Source organism: Bombus vosnesenskii, unplaced genomic scaffold (genome assembly GCF_011952255.1).
Source record: "Bombus vosnesenskii isolate JDL3184/JDL3185 unplaced genomic scaffold, Bvos_JDL3184-5_v1.1 scf7180000013403, whole genome shotgun sequence".
In the NCBI taxonomy this organism is placed as follows: Eukaryota; Metazoa; Arthropoda; class Insecta; order Hymenoptera; family Apidae; genus Bombus; species Bombus vosnesenskii.
The window spans coordinates 436,810-452,557 of NW_022883026.1; the positions used below are offsets into that span (position 1 = coordinate 436,810).

Consider the following 15,748-nt stretch of genomic DNA (forward strand, 5'->3'; position numbering starts at 1 on the left):
ATTCGAACGATAAAGTTTTGAAAATATTGTCTTGGAAAGGGATCCGAACGGACTACTAATGGCGGTTTGGGCTACCGATTCTCGGTATCTACTATGCTGTCAGAGACAGACTATTTCACTCGTAAGAATGATACACGTTGGAACGTCGGTGGATGCCGGGCGATTAATTATTTATAAGCGATTGAGATTCAGACGGGCTGTTCCCTAAGGGCTGATATCGAACATAACAACCGGCACAGGTATTTGAACGAGCGTAGACAACACAGTGATTCAAGGAGGCATTAAATTTCCACGTTTCCTGCGATCCGACGAAGTGAAGTTGCGACGTTAGACGACGCGAGACCACGTATTCTCTCTATGCAACGACAGTTGCGAAGAAATTTGCAAGGGGAATCGCGGTTTTGGTTACACTCTTTTACATAGTTTGGCAGTCTCGATCACAGGCATTCGTAACGAGAGTAATTTGCACAAGGACGACGGTAAGAGGGTTGGGATCTGAATATTCGCTGTGATTTGGACCATTTCACCTGGTCGTTTCCACGAGAGGTCACCTGGGGCAGGAAGACCACGTTCTCTGCAGTTTCCGTGTGCTTCTGAATATTCATTCGCGAGAGTTGGCTGGCCCGTTTAAATAGCCCGCCACGTTCTCCAGCTCTGTCTCTTTCCGCTATCACGCGCGGCTCCATCTCTCGATTTCGATCTCTCTCCCTCCCATCCCTTCTTTTCCGCCGTTTTATTTCCCCGCTTTCACGTTCGCCATCGTAGTTTCTGCCCGGCCACTTAGTCTTCCACTTCTCTCGCCCCGATAATCCGCTGGTATCGTGCATCGGCGACTTTGTAACACGACGATTTCGTGGCGGGTCGTTACGCTGATAAGTAGCTACACGGAGAAATGGCGCATAACCGTTTTATCTGTGTGTACCCTTTCACCTGTACGATATCGTATATCTTCGATCATACACAACGCCATCAAGATACTATACGTACTTACACAGCTGTATTTGTATACCGCGAGGAAATGGGCTGCGACTCGATAATTCGAGTATCGGCGATACGCTTCGCGTATCCGAATTACAGATATCCCTGGAATCTGCATACGCGGTATATCTAATCGTCGGGGGTCACTGACTCGCTTTGTAGCTTCGTCACGTTGTCACTCGGATTATTTACCGTTTGGGTGTTTGCCCAGCCGTAAACACTCGCCCACGAATCTTAGCCTTTTCCATGCCGACATGCAGTACACTCGGATGGTTAAGACCCTTCGATATTCGACAGACGCCGGGTACAATTCTTGCCCGATTCTTATCGCTCTGTCGTGAGATAGAGAAAGATAGCAGTTACGACGAACCTTTGAATAATTAAGACGTCAGTTCTATTAGTATATTTCAAAAGAACAAGTTATTCGCGCGATTCTAATTTTCTTGAACATTTTTTCGATATCGGTTCTTTCGTCCGCCATAAATAAACTTTCGAGACTCGTAGATAGGAATATATGTTAAAGTTTAATAACAAACGTCACTGCGATAATCAAGGTAAAAGCAATGATTAGATTTAACGATTAGCAAATTTAGATTTCTTCAAGTTAGGATTATCGACATGGAAAGATCTCAGCTGTTATTGGCAACCCTTCTGACCTGGTTTTCGCGCTTTCGATCAAACGTCGTGAAATTTACGGAAAAAATTTGACAAACGACCGTTAAATATTCTCGTCTATCAATTTCGTTGGAGAAAGTTCAAATCGAAATATCGATTTCCGTGGATGTTGGATCTTTACCTTTGATCGATATCGGCCAACTGATGAAACATTCGATAGAACGTAAAAGAAAAACGAAGAACAGAAAAATAGAATTTGGTGTGTACATACCATGTTGGCACTAGAATTTGGCACACAGTTAGTTTGATCGGTGCGTTACACGTTTGTCGGATCTGGTTCTATCCATCAGCCGAGTATATTCTGTTTAATTTGTTATGCAGTCAGATGGCATCGGGTTACTTGGATCGCTACTTAACTTGTCTCGCTCAACTTCTTACTCAACTTTGGTTTCGTGATGTACTCTGCGAGACACGCGAGAACATTTATTCCCGAAAAATTATTTACACTCGACTAGCTTGCCAAGAAGCGTCACACACAGTCGACTAAGGTTCCGGAAACTCCACCTACTTTAGCCAAGATCGACGTTACTTATTAATCACAGCCTGGTTTGAGCTTCAAAGAACGTTGGTAGACTCATTCATGGGCTCGTCGCGCGGATATCTTGTGTACTTCTTTTTGGCGCCTTTCATCTACTAGACTTATCACTCCTTCCTTAGCTCCCTCGGTAGCTTTTCTACTTTTACAGCGGCTTCCGCACGCTACCCCATCCCCTGACCCCTTCTCTCTCTCTCTCTCTCTCTCCTGCTCTTTCTTGGCTTCATCGAAACTTGTCGTTGCGAGCGCAATCTTTTCTCGAAACTTGTCGCAATCGAAGGTAACAAATTCCATTCCTAAACGGCCGTATACGGTGAAGGTATTGCGCATAGCGAGCCAGAGAGTCGACGATTACACTATCGATACGACGGTCGGCTAACGCGAGCCGTTGACAAATTCGTAACAACCCGCTGTGAAAGCCTATTTATCGGGATTACGTTTGTAGAAACTACTGTGCACTCGTGATTACGTTTTCTCTGCTTTCGATCAATCGTCGCGGTGTGTTACGCCAACTTCGTCTACTTGTCTTTCCCTAAATTTGTTTTAGCGAACGTTTTAATCCTTTTAATTTGTTTTGTATACCTCGAGAGATCAGAGAAGGATAAAGTACATGTAGAACGGGCCATTAGAATTTCTTGATAACCTTCAACGCGTACATCAATTTCTCCTAAATTTTTTCTCACAATTCCAGGCTTTTGCGCGTAAATTGCATCGCTGTCGATGGAACAAAAAATGCGAACACCTAAGTACCGTTTATTAATTATTACACGATCGGAAGAGCGAAGCTACAGTGTATCGTTTGAAAGATTTCTTTGGAAGAATCAACTGGATGAACGTTAATTTCTTCGGTCGCTCGTTTCGAAAATTAATTTTTTTGCTGCTTGAAAAGGAGATGTAAATCAGCGATCGATATTTGTTTCTTTTACGCGACGCCAACGAGAAGCTGTTGCAATTGCTTGTTAACACTTTGACTGCCACGCCGAAATCACATGTTTCGTTGAGGACGCCACGGGAGTATTTTTATTATTCAAAATGGCAAAATAATAATAAATTGATGATGTAAGACAACATTCTTCCCCAATGGACCGTTTATTTTATTGGTGGTCACGACTGACCACCGTGGCGTCTTGGTAACAGTTGATAGCGACGTATTATAACGAGGCTTCGTTTATTTCAACAAACCATTCGCATTCGTTATTTCGTCGTAAGCAAAACGTGCAGAATATATCGTTGAAACATGTAGAAGATATTAGGCTGAAATGGTAGAGGTCCGCGAAGAAAATGATGCTTGTGATAAACCAATGGTAGTGGTAGATTACAACAGAGGAAAATGTGCTGTAGATTTATCAGATCAAATGATAGTATATTCTACACCACGTAGAAGAACCCTCAAGTGGTATATAAAATTAGCTTTAGAGTTATTGTTAAATACATCAATTTCAAACGCGATGATACTCTATAAACAAGCAACAAAAATCAAGGTATCTGATTTTAGAATGGCACTCGCAATGCACCTTACACAGTGCCATTCACCAGAGCCGTTAAATATACTTATTCGACAAAGATTGCGACACGAAATGCAGAAGAAAGAAGGGCAAGCGTACCTGGCACGAAAATTTTGCAGAGAGTACTATAAAAAAAATGTTAAACAATTAGGATCAAAAATTGCTAAGAATCGGACCAAAAAAGTGACCACTTATTGTCCAGATTGTATCGATGAGCCACATTTATGTTTAAAGTGTTTTAACACAGTGCATCGTTAGATGCAAAATTTGTTCTCATTTTTTTTTATCGATGTTCTAATAAAAATGTTTAATTGTTCAATTGATCACTTTTTATTTCAAAGTATCTTCTATTTATCGGTTATATTCAAAATGTCCTAACCGACAATTTTCATTCAATTTTTACAATTGTAAGAAGTTCATCATACATGACCAACGTAGCAGTCAAAGTGTTAAGAGAGAAGGAGAGTCCTGGTGAAGCTTCGAGGTTTCGCCAGTTACATGGAAAGTCTCGATTATAACGTGTATTGTTTTCGATCAGAGGCCGCTTACCATTGGTACTTTGGCTGTGGGTTTGTCACGAGTAACAAAAAAATTGAAGCCACGACGTCTAACTAACCGCAGAATCGCAAGATCGCGACGTAACTCATTTTAACATACTGTATATCCTGGTAAGAGCCGATAAAAAGATGTAAAACGTTGGTGCTCGGCGAGAGAAAAGTTGGCAACGTTTATCGACAGGTAATGCTTATGGGTATTGATATGCAGTGAAAAATCGAGCGTAACGTATTATAGTATATGTCTGTGAATTCATGGACCAGCAACAGCGCAGCAGTGCAATAGTATTGTTCGCTGGACTAGGTAAAAGTGAGAACACAGATGGATCGCGTCGCTGCATGGCGATCGCACCTTACCGATTTAGCGATCAGATAAATATCGCGATACTAAGACGGGATGTCGAACAGGACGCCACACGACGGTGTAAACACGACGCTAGAAATAGAAAAGTTTCGAAAAGACCGTATTGTGACAGTGCAGAGTGAAGGAAGAGGAGAAAGGGCGCGGTTAAAAGGATACACGCGCTTTTTCATAAGTACGTAGAAGTAGAATCGTTGTTTGAAAGTCTCGTCGCTACGAGAGAAACAAACGAACAAACAAACAAACGATCACGAAAACCATCGAGAAATCGCGAGCAAGATGCGATTTTGCTTCGATCGTCGGTTCGTTGAACCGCGAGAAGAAAAAAAGAAAAAATAAGGACTGATCTCGAGAGATTATAGAAACAACCTAGAGAAAGTGAAAATCGAAGATTTAAAAGTAGTTTGGGATTGACCTAGTTGTTCTAAACATCGTTCCAAAATATTATTTCGACGTCGTACTTAATTTAGGACATAATTTGTGAAAACTGTATCTGTGAAAAGACAATGGACATTTCTCTGTATTTTAACAACAATAATATACAGCATAGTTGATGAAGGTGATTGTCGTTGCCCGTGAATTTTCCCTGGCTCGTTTCGTCTCTTTCGCTTGGTCGTTGTTTCCCGCCGAAGCGTTTCGTCAAACCTCTATTTCCTCTGTAATCTCGCTCTCGATTTTCTCGCGTTTTCCCATGGTCGTTTGCTCGTTGCGTTTCTTGGCCTGTTTTTGGCCCGAAAGCGTATAAATACTATAAATTGATGGTAGATAAGGTTAATGTACCGAAAGAACCGATCATGTCGTTAAAATCACGTTTCGTTCAACCGCCATTTGGAAACACGTTGTGGGATTGCGCCTGCAGCAGCGTTTTCATTGTTATCGCGATTCTATGGCCCTTTATACAAGGATTCGCCTGTTATTGTTCTTTTTCCTCTTTACAGAATAGCTGCGTTTAAACGGCATGAATAAAAGGTGTCTTTTGTTTTCTTTTTTCGTTTTACGCTTTCCCTAGGTTTAGCCGATTTATATGAAGAACAGAATTTGCCCTATATTCTCACGGTTCAACGACCTGATATTTTTTCACGGACTTGTATCGAAATTCGATGAACGCTATCACTCGGCTAACGTAACCAGTCAAAGTTAACCTTCTCCGGTGACTCTACGTGATTTCTTCCACCCATGTGATACACGTGGCCGTAAGTGAATTTGAAAGAAAATGATCGAACCGAGAGAAAAAGAGAAAGGAAACGCAAGGAGAAAGAGACGCACGAGTCACCGTGCCTTAATTTTCTTCCGATTCTAGCGACTCACGTTCCGCACCTTCGATTATGTACTTTGCTCCGACTGCGCTCGTTCACCGCGTACGCGTTTGCCTACCACGAGAAATCTGCCCTCTTTACTTTAAGGCTTTGGAATCCGTTGAACACTGGATTTTTCCAACGTGACACCGATCCGACACCGATGAGGAAAATTAAATCGGATTCTTTCCTATCTCGCTTAGGGTTTCCGATCGGATCGCGACGATCGTATCGATGCCGATGGCTCGTGATTCGTGACTCGGCCGACGTAAGAGAAGAGAAAGTCGGGGCAGCGTGGCGCTACCATAATCGCGCGGGGAAACGAAGCCGACGCTGGTTGGTGGTGTCCACGATGCTGGAGGGAAGTAAGTCTTGATCCACGGCTCGTCTCGTGTCTCTCGAATCTGGAAAGTAGGCCGAGCCACGCCTAACGGTGACTCTCTGTTTCAGATGCGTATAGCGCGCCTTTGTCCGCCACATTTTGTTCGCGTTGCGCTGCACTTCTCCCTCCTGTTCGACCGATCCTCCGCCACCGTTTTGCGAAATCTACGGTCGCGCGGACGAGAAGTGGCGCATCGTCGACGAGCGATTCTTGTCGAAAACGATCGTCCTTGTTTCAGGGTTGACGCGGTTCGACACGCACCCGCCCGACAAGTTAAATTCGATATCAGATTTTACATTGTACGATTTTTGATTCGCCGGGACAAGTCTCGTTATACCGATAGCATTCGTCACGAGAGAGTTATAAAAGGGAGAATATAGAACCGTGACAAGTGTGATCGATGTGGAATCCTTGAGCGGAAATTTTGAATAGTAAGCGCAAATTCAGATACGACAAATGAGTGGTAGGGTTGATTTTGCACAGTCGAAGAATGGAAACGAGATTAAGCCGTACATTTTATGCGCGATATACGAAATGGCTGGTACAACGGTTGGCGGCGCGTTGTTAGATACGCGGCACGATTCAACGAAAACCTTGTAGGTATAAGTACCTACATACGTATGCATAGGTGTACATCCGATTTGCCACCTAATCGCGAATGTATTCGAAGTCGTAGCAGAGCAGCACTGGCTGCTGCGAAAGCTGGGGGACAAATAGAAGCTTGAGCTGGCGACCTCTCTGCATAATGCATACCATCGTCGCCTTCTTCATCGTCGTTGCCGAGCTCGTTCGAGTCGGCAGCGGTCTTCTACCGTTCCTTCGTTAGCCTTTTAGCTTGCCTGCTGCCTTCCTTCTCCTCTCCATTCTCCTTCCTTCCCCTTCCTTTCCCTTCCTTTCCATTCCTTTCCCTGCCTTTCTCTTCCTTCCTCGATTGCACCGTCTCGGTTGCTATCGTTGGCTCAGCTGTGTAAGAAATGGCGCGTATAACTTGTTCACGAAAAAGAACAATGATATGTACCGGTGTTTCTTTTTGTAACATCGTTTCATCCAGCGTAGCCAGCGTTTGTTAAGAACTGGCATTTTTAACGCGATCGTGCGCAAAACTTATTCTTACGACGGTGACAAACAAGATGTTCTCGGTCGTTCAAATATCGCGAAAGAATAAAAATTCTTTGCAACTTTTGCAACGCCGTACCTAACCATTTCCTACCTTGACGAATACCCGTTCCTTACCTTTTCTTTTACTAAATCGCAGAGAATTAACACTAGAACTACCGATAGTTAACACGATGCTATTTCTACTAAAACCAGTTTAAATGACTGGTCTTTAAAAAATAACAATAGAATATTTTTATATTCACTGATTTATTAGTTTCTTAAAGAAGCAATTCCATGTTATGTAGTACATTGTTGGTATTATTAATCCATCGAGGATTGGCACATTTATAAAATTGTAGAACCAGTCATTTTGACTGCTGTGGTATTTCTAGCGATTGATCCGGAATTTTCCTGATAACTGATATCATCATATCGAATGATACGCAGTCAAAATTTGAAAAACGTGTGCGAAGTTGTACAAAACGAGGAAACTGATTAATTGGGGTTCGATAAACAGATTGCTGGATACTTTTACACTTTGGCAAGTACCAGTCATTTTCACTGGTATTGGTATAAGTAGCCTTATTATAGCATGGCTACGTCGTATCGTTGCGTATCGGTACTTTTGCCTAAAACATCATTACAAAAATTCACCGTTTATTATGAATACCAAAATGTATTTAAAATTGTATCTTGGGTTTAATAAACATCTTTAAATAAATAAATAAAATGGTATAAGTAGCCTTGATACAAAATTATTTTCAGTTTGAATACATAAAAACCAAAATAAAATTCGTTATATTACATACTCGTTACATCATTGCGGGAAAAAATATAACACGAAGTAGGAATTTGAAAATAAATTTGTAAGACCAGTCAATTCGACTGGCGTGATAGTTCTAGCGTTAGTGTCGCGGTTTGATGTCTTTGCTATTGCTATTTTCGTTAACGTCGTTATTGGTTCGATTTTAAGGATTTCCATATCTCAAATTCAAATTTGTTTCGTCGGGCTTGTTCCTTTCTTAAAATGGTTTGTTTGTATTTTTTCAGGAATGACGATCGGAGCGGCGATGACGAGGATTGAAAGTTACCGTTGACTCATAGGATACCCTGCAGGGCCACTCGCTACCAAAATGAGCACATCCCTGCGAATTTTGGCACTGATCAGCTTAGTTGCGCAGAACGTGGCTTGGCCGCAAGATCCTGTTCCTAGGCTGCATGTCAAACATCGTGAGTAACTTTGCCTGCATAAGCGTGTAACAAAAATCGTGTTATTTTATATAAAAAGCGATTGTTCGTCTTATACCGGTGTTTAAGCGCTTTGAAAAAAAGTATGGAACAATGGCTATTTAGCCAGACGCATTTTTACCGTATAACGTCGTTTGACGTGTAATGTATCGCTAAATTCGGTTCGTCGTTCGCCTTTGCGTGCGAAAATTTAATGAAACGAAGCCACACACTCACCACGCTATTTTATACCTGTATCGAATTATTAAATTGATCCCGCCCGACATTTTAGGATATATGTATGGATATGAAATTAAAATTAAATCAAAGAGCTATAGCCAAATGGATCTTCCATGCATTTTACGCAAACGCGCGTCGCGCATTCATTGTACGTCATTAACTGCGATGCTGGAAATAATCGCGCGTCGCAATTTACTTTCTGTAGAAACGATCGTCTGCAATCATTCGCTTTCTTTTTCTGCTTTTCCCTTCTTCTTCTTCTTCTTCTTCTTCTTCTTCTTCCGTACCCTTTTCTTTGGCCGAGTTTCTTATCATTTGTCGATCGAGTAAATGCAGTTCAACTAAAAGATGTTCTTTCGGCTGGATCCGAAAACGCCGTTCCACGCCGCGGAAACGCAGCGAAATTAATTCCGTGGATTAACGGCCGCGTTCCGTTATCCCAAGAGATTCCCGTTGAATTCGTTCCACTTAATTACTATAACGCGCGACAGATTATCCAGAACAATAAGGCACGTTTCACGGTGAATTCGATGGAAAAGCTTGCTTCGACTCGTCCTCCTCGTTCTCTTTTGTTCCTGGTTCGCGGCCGTCTTTCATCCGCCGAAATCTAATCTTTGTCGCGTAAGAACTACGGAAGAAACTAACAGCGGCATTACGATGACCGATGAATCGATGGCAATGAAATCGGCTCGTTCTCCTTTTCGTTGGATCGCCTTCCTTCCTTCAGAAGTTAATTTATTCCTCTTTTTTGTCCACGTTCCAGTCGTAGTCTCTCGACACGGTTGTTTGCACGCGCTAGCTTACCGAGAACAATAACGCACCGTACCGCGGCAATTCGCCGATAAGAAAAAGTTACTTCTCTCGCATCTCGCCCGATTCCGGCGCTTCTTTCACGCGGATCTTTTCACACGGGAAATTTCATTTCCTTCGCGCGAGATAAAGACATCGGTGACGACGAGCACCAGCTCGCTAGAAATCACACGTTTACCGGTCGAGTGCAACCGATCGGTAGGTGAACGCGTCGAAGGTTATCGCCGTGTGAATCGAGAATCCTTTACCTGGAAGAGCATCGTCGAAAGAGAACGAGGGTCAGAGGAAGGGCGAAGCAGAACGTCGGCAAAGGGACTAGGCGGGGTAAGAGGAAAGGAATTGTATACAGAACATGTAGAGATACGTCGCGCGTTGTCGCCGTCATCGTCGTCGTCGTCGTCGTCGTCGTCGTCGTTGTCGTTGTCGTTGTCGGCTGTTGTTGTTGGCTGTGTTCCGTCGCAGTCGATTCAAAGGCATTTCCGCGCGACATGAGCACGCTTTCGCCGCACCTGTGGATTTGGCGGTCTCGCACCACGCCACGCCACGCCGTTCCGTTCAGTTGTGCAAGTGCCATGCCGGTATTAAACGCAATACGCCGATAACGCTTCATCCGGCTAGAGACCAGGATAAACGTCGAGCGGATGTCGATGGAAAAGGATAAGAAAGTATCGGGGAAGCGTGGGAAAAAATCAAAATACATTAGACGCTGTCGGATGTTTGAACACGTTTGCCATCGCTGGCAAGTACAAAGCGGCGGTGAAAAGTTAATAGTTAAACGATATTTCCATCTGGCCTCTGTGTATTTATTTCACGGTAGTTTACGTTCTGTAGGTGGTAGAACTTGTTCGTTTCTATAGTTGTTGGAAGAGGTAGTATTATACAGTTGGTTGGAGCAGCTAGAAGATTACGTTACCGAGAAGTAACCAGCTGCGAGACAAATACCTCTCGTTTGTGTGCTTAATCCACGCGTTCCAAACGAATAATCCAATTCGCTTAATCGCTGTATTTTCATGCTTTTAGACGATTGACTAGCGCTCTGGCTAAAACTCTAATTGCTTTGAACGGTTAATTTAAATAGAGGATGGAGAAGCGATTGGAAAGATCTGCGTAGGATTGCTAGCAAGTGCAAAGCAAACTAACGATTGCCGAAACACACAACTAGAAAGCAATCTATCTCGAAATGATATCCTTTGTCGTGAAAACTGCAACAGACGTAACTAAACTTATTTTCTGAAATAAATTTATCCAGGTACTTTTACCGCGCACAGCGACATATAACAGCGCAGATACGTTTGAAATGCCGCAATAATTGGCATATCGGGTGATCCGATGAAAGCAGAGACGTTACGCGTGCGACACGAGCGATCGGTTAATAGAAAGAGACAAGGAAATTGAAAACGAAAATTCAAGTCGAAGACAATGAAGTGGAAAGAGGCAGAAACGTAAGGGGATAGAACAATAGTGGGACAGGTGGGGAAGGGAGGGCAGGTGGTCGGCGAGTTTAACGACCCTGCGAAATCCGCGGGTGAATCTGCCTCGAAAGCTTCGAGTCGAAGCTTTTGACACGGATCAAATATTGGCGTGTGTCGTGTCGATCGACGCGGCCACCGCGTTGGTCCGCTTTGGTAAATCCTATTGAGTATTCAATTACGTCGGGAACGACCGGGATACATACGTAGTTGGCTGACTCTAGCTCGGTTCGGATGAAATTGGACGGCCGTGCCGCGTACAAATCTACGGCATGCGATCGTGTGCTTCGTGCTTTCGGATGCATTGCTCCAATTGTGTATATGTATATTATGAAAATATACTCACGGATAATCGGACTATAGTTATCTAGGAGAGATCGAATTTTAGCAGTTTCTTATCGCTTTGTTTAAGAGTTTCTTTTTGGATGGAGCGTAGAGTTTAGAGGAAACCGAGAATGGCTGGATGAAAGTCAAGTAGCACGGACTTTTCGTCGTAACGCCGATTCGATGTTTTTTCAAATGTTGGACAAGTTTCAAGTAAACAGCTTTTTTAAAGTACTTTTGGAAAGTTGTGGTTACGAGACTAACTTTTTACGATACCTGACTTTGTCGCTTTTAACAGTTGCCACGCACACCTTGCTCTCGTAGATTTCTCCAATATTTCCAGGCAAATAGTTGCATGTAGCAGCAATTTACGTTGATCCTGCGAGCATTACATCCAACTAACAGTCGTAAATATTAGCTACGTTATACACAAGTTACGCAGAACTATCTAATTTTCTTTCGTTCTAGCGACAGTTCTGCAGATGTTTCCATAATTCTATGAAAAAGCATCTCTTCGCAGACTGCGAGGAAAGAAATAGTGGAGCAACAAAACGCTGATTTTTACTGTGTCAAGTTACACGATGCTAATTACCGACGATATCGCAACGAGAATTGCTTTACATCTGAAGCTAGTGTTGAGAATTGTGGATCCTAATCGCCGAAATAAAAGTAAAGGAACACTAAGATTACACTTAGAATTTATATTAAAATAGTTGTAGATTTATTTAATTTCAACGAGAATTGCTTTACATCTGAAGCCAGTGTTGAGAATTATGGATCTTAATCGCCGAAATAAAAGTAAAGGAACTCTAAGATTATACTTAGAATTTATATTAAGATAGTTGTAGATTTATTTAATTTCAACGAGAATTGCTTTACATCTGAAGCCAGTGTTGAGAATTGTGGATCCTAATCGCCGAAATAAAAGTAAAGGAACACTAAGATTACACTTAGAATTTATATTAAAATAGTTGTAGATTTATTTAATTTCAACGAGAATTGCTTTACATCTGAAGCCAGTGTTGAGAATTATGGATCTTAATCGCCGAAATAAAAGTAAAGGAACTCTAAGATTATACTTAGAATTTATATTAAGATAGTTGTAGATTTATTTAATTTCAACGAGAATTGCTTTACATCTGAAGCCAGTGTTGAGAATTGTGGATCCTAATCGCCGAAATAAAAGTAAAGGAACACTAAGATTACACTTAGAATTTATATTAAAATAGTTGTAGATTTATTTAATAAACGATTTCCAGGATCTTCGTCGATATACATTTGCACGCGTCTCAGCATCTTTTATACCACACTGCTAACGGAACAGTTACATTCATCTGTGTTTTGGGACGCTGTGCACACACATACTTCCATACACTCATATTCACATACGTCATTACTACGCGGCTAATCTAGGCTAGCACACAAAATTATACATATGTCAATAGCTAGAAATAAGGTATCCGCGAAAAGGGGAGGCAAATTGGTCGCAGGGACGTGTACTGGCCGTGAAGGTGAAAACGTGGCATTCGATTTATCGGCGTATTCTCGTTTCATCGGAAGACGGGAACAAGCGAAACGCGTTACAGCAGTGGTGCAAGATTGGGCGAACCGAAGACGCTGCGAGTGAACAACCGTGAGGGAATAGAATATATTGTCACACTTGGTACACGTACATACAGGTAGCGTTCATTGCAGCGGGAATCGGGTGCAATAATATGACGGTATGTAGGTTAGCCATTGCATCGCAACCAAGGAAGCCATACACTCGAGTGGCTTTTGCCAAGAGTAAGCTCGTTAGGACTCGGAAGAAGTTTGTTAAGCTGCGAGAACGCGCGTAGTCGTCAATGGTCGTCCGAATATGCGGCTGTTGCAGACTTATACAGTCATCTCTGTGTCTATATCGCTATAACCATTTCCGATCATGATCATGAAAGCATCTTAACTGGCTTTCATTGGCGCGCAAATTTACACAACACCGGTACATTTTGTATCCGATCGAAACGATCGTTCGAACAGCACAGGTACATTTTGTACGCTTTTCGAGACTCTTTGGTGTACGATTTTTGTTCGTGTAGAACGAAATTGTACTTAATACTTAGCCAACTAAATAGGGAGATCTCTCCTCTGTGAAGAAGAGGAAGGGAGATCTCGTTTTTTGACTTTAGTAAGGCGGTTTCCTTTTTTTATTGTTACTATCAGTTATCGTTTACCTGGAATTCTCCCCAATTAATTACACCGCTTTCATAAAGTATAGTATGTAATAGAATACAGCAATTTAGTGGTGTTAAAATTAATTAAAAAGTTACAATTTCAATTATGACTAAATAAAGTTATAATCGAACGGTAGTACACTGTAAAAAATATTAATAACATTATGAATTTTTAATTTCACTGGTTCTACAATTTTATAAATGTGTCAACCCTCGTTTAGAGATCATGGTCCCAGATGGATCAATAATACCAAAAATACTCTATTACTACGTATTTTTTATTCTATTATTACAATTCTTTCAAATATTGTATTTTTACGAGCATTTTGACTGGTTTTGGTAGAAATAGCTTCGTGTTAACTACTGGTAGTTCTAGTGTTAATGTTTTTAATTTTACCTAGATTTTTTAGTATATACTTTTAATTTTGATGTTTTGTATAAACGATATGTGACATCGTTAAATAAAATCATTACCGCAAAATATAATTAACTATTTAAATAATTTTTTGACTTCTTTGTTCTTTAAGCAGTGAATATTAGTCCTCGATGCTTGGAAAAATGCACGGTGGAAACGTATAGCTCGTTGTGACACACGTCGTTGGCTAAATGTTAACACAGGAATATCTGCGAAAAAGGTACGCAACGCTGAAGAAAATCTCTGGCAGAGTTCCAAATAAAACGACATTACCAGTATTCTATCGTTAATTGGAACTTGCGCATTTCCCTAACGGGTGTCTTTTCGCTAAGAAATTAATCCAACCGATTGTCTTTAAACTTGCCCGGTTTCTGAATTTGTAAAGGGGTTGAAGTTTCTAGGAGTAGACCAAGTCTAGAGAAGCGTAGTTAGACATGGTAGTTTGCATTCACGAGGTATTGTATTTGTTCGATGTTGGAAATTTGTGACGGTGATACGGCCGTTAATCATTGATACATTCATCAATGTAAATTCAAGCGAGATATTAATGCACGTTCGCGGCGCAGTCAAACTATCGTGCAACTAACGGAACTGTTTTCGAACGTGATTCCAACAATAGTTAAATATTAACGCAATCAGCCATAATAATCGGCCGCTATCTTTGCTTGTGACAACGGTTTTACCTACCGTTCGAATCTCTACGACATTCCTACAGGTATACATTTGAAACGATGTTGTGTTATTTAGACGAGTAAACGTTCAACGTGTAGGTTGTATTCGCATTTCGATAAAACGATGCGTGATTCATATTAGAACATCTGTAAGCAAGTGAATAGTCGAACAGAATTGGCGCGCGTGGAATGATTTTTTTATCGTTTCGCAAAAAAATGCTTCCGATATTTATTAACGATCTCGTGTAAACGTGCTGGACGCAAACGTCGGTCGAGAGTTTTACTCGGCGCCTGTATGTACGTAAGTACACATACGCTGGCTGAACGAGTATGACGCATGGTACAGCTACAACAGGAACATTTATCCTCGTTATCCAGGGCCAGACTCGCGCCAATATCGAGAATGGAAAGGTGAAACTACCCTGGTGTAACGTTGAATGGTAACACCTTTCCACTGGAACTCGTCCTATAAATGCATTATCGTTTTGCAAATCTTTTCGCCACTCTCTGCCCGCCGATTTTCTTGCAATGCTACGGAACGTATTCCTTCTATTCCGTACAGTGTATGATATTTCCGTCTAAATGGCGCAAGAAGTCGTATTTTAAAATGTAAGTCAGCACGACGACGGTTTATACGAGCCGTACAGATGTTTATTCCGATGCAATTCAGCTGCATGCATACACAACGCGTGACAGAACAGGTAGCCCGCTTCTATTAACTGTTCTTGTGTGTAGCGAGCATAACGACCGCGTTGGGTACCTGGACTCGCTGTTTATTTATAGTTGAAATTCAGGTACAATGCCGTCGACATGCTCGAGATTTTAACAATTATTACCCCGGCGTACAGGCCGAGTTAATTCATTCACGGACCTGCCGCGTCGCTCGCTCGCACGCGCGTCTCTGTGTGCGTGTGTCACGTTAAAAAAGAATAGAAGCGAATAGAAGCAGCCAGCAAGATAATTCAATTCTTCGAATCCTGCGTGCAATTCGGAATAATA

General features: G+C 41.9%; 2 protein-coding genes across 3 annotated transcripts in view; both read left to right on the forward strand.

The window, feature by feature from the left end:
• LOC117237861 (semaphorin-1A-like) overlaps positions 1-15,748 on the forward strand; it is a 380,261-nt gene that overhangs the window by 25,829 nt on the left and 338,684 nt on the right. For both annotated transcript variants that reach the window (XM_033502264.1, XM_033502266.1), the window contains exon 2: positions 8,434-8,613. In XM_033502264.1, coding sequence (XP_033358155.1) covers positions 8,517-8,613 — 97 coding nt within the window. In that variant the 5' untranslated portion in view covers positions 8,434-8,516. The remainder of the gene's footprint in view (positions 1-8,433; positions 8,614-15,748) is intronic.
• On the forward strand, positions 3,448-3,951 carry LOC117237845. Its single transcript, XM_033502221.1, has one exon. It carries the CDS (start codon positions 3,448-3,450, stop codon positions 3,949-3,951), a length of 504 nt encoding a protein of 167 aa, XP_033358112.1.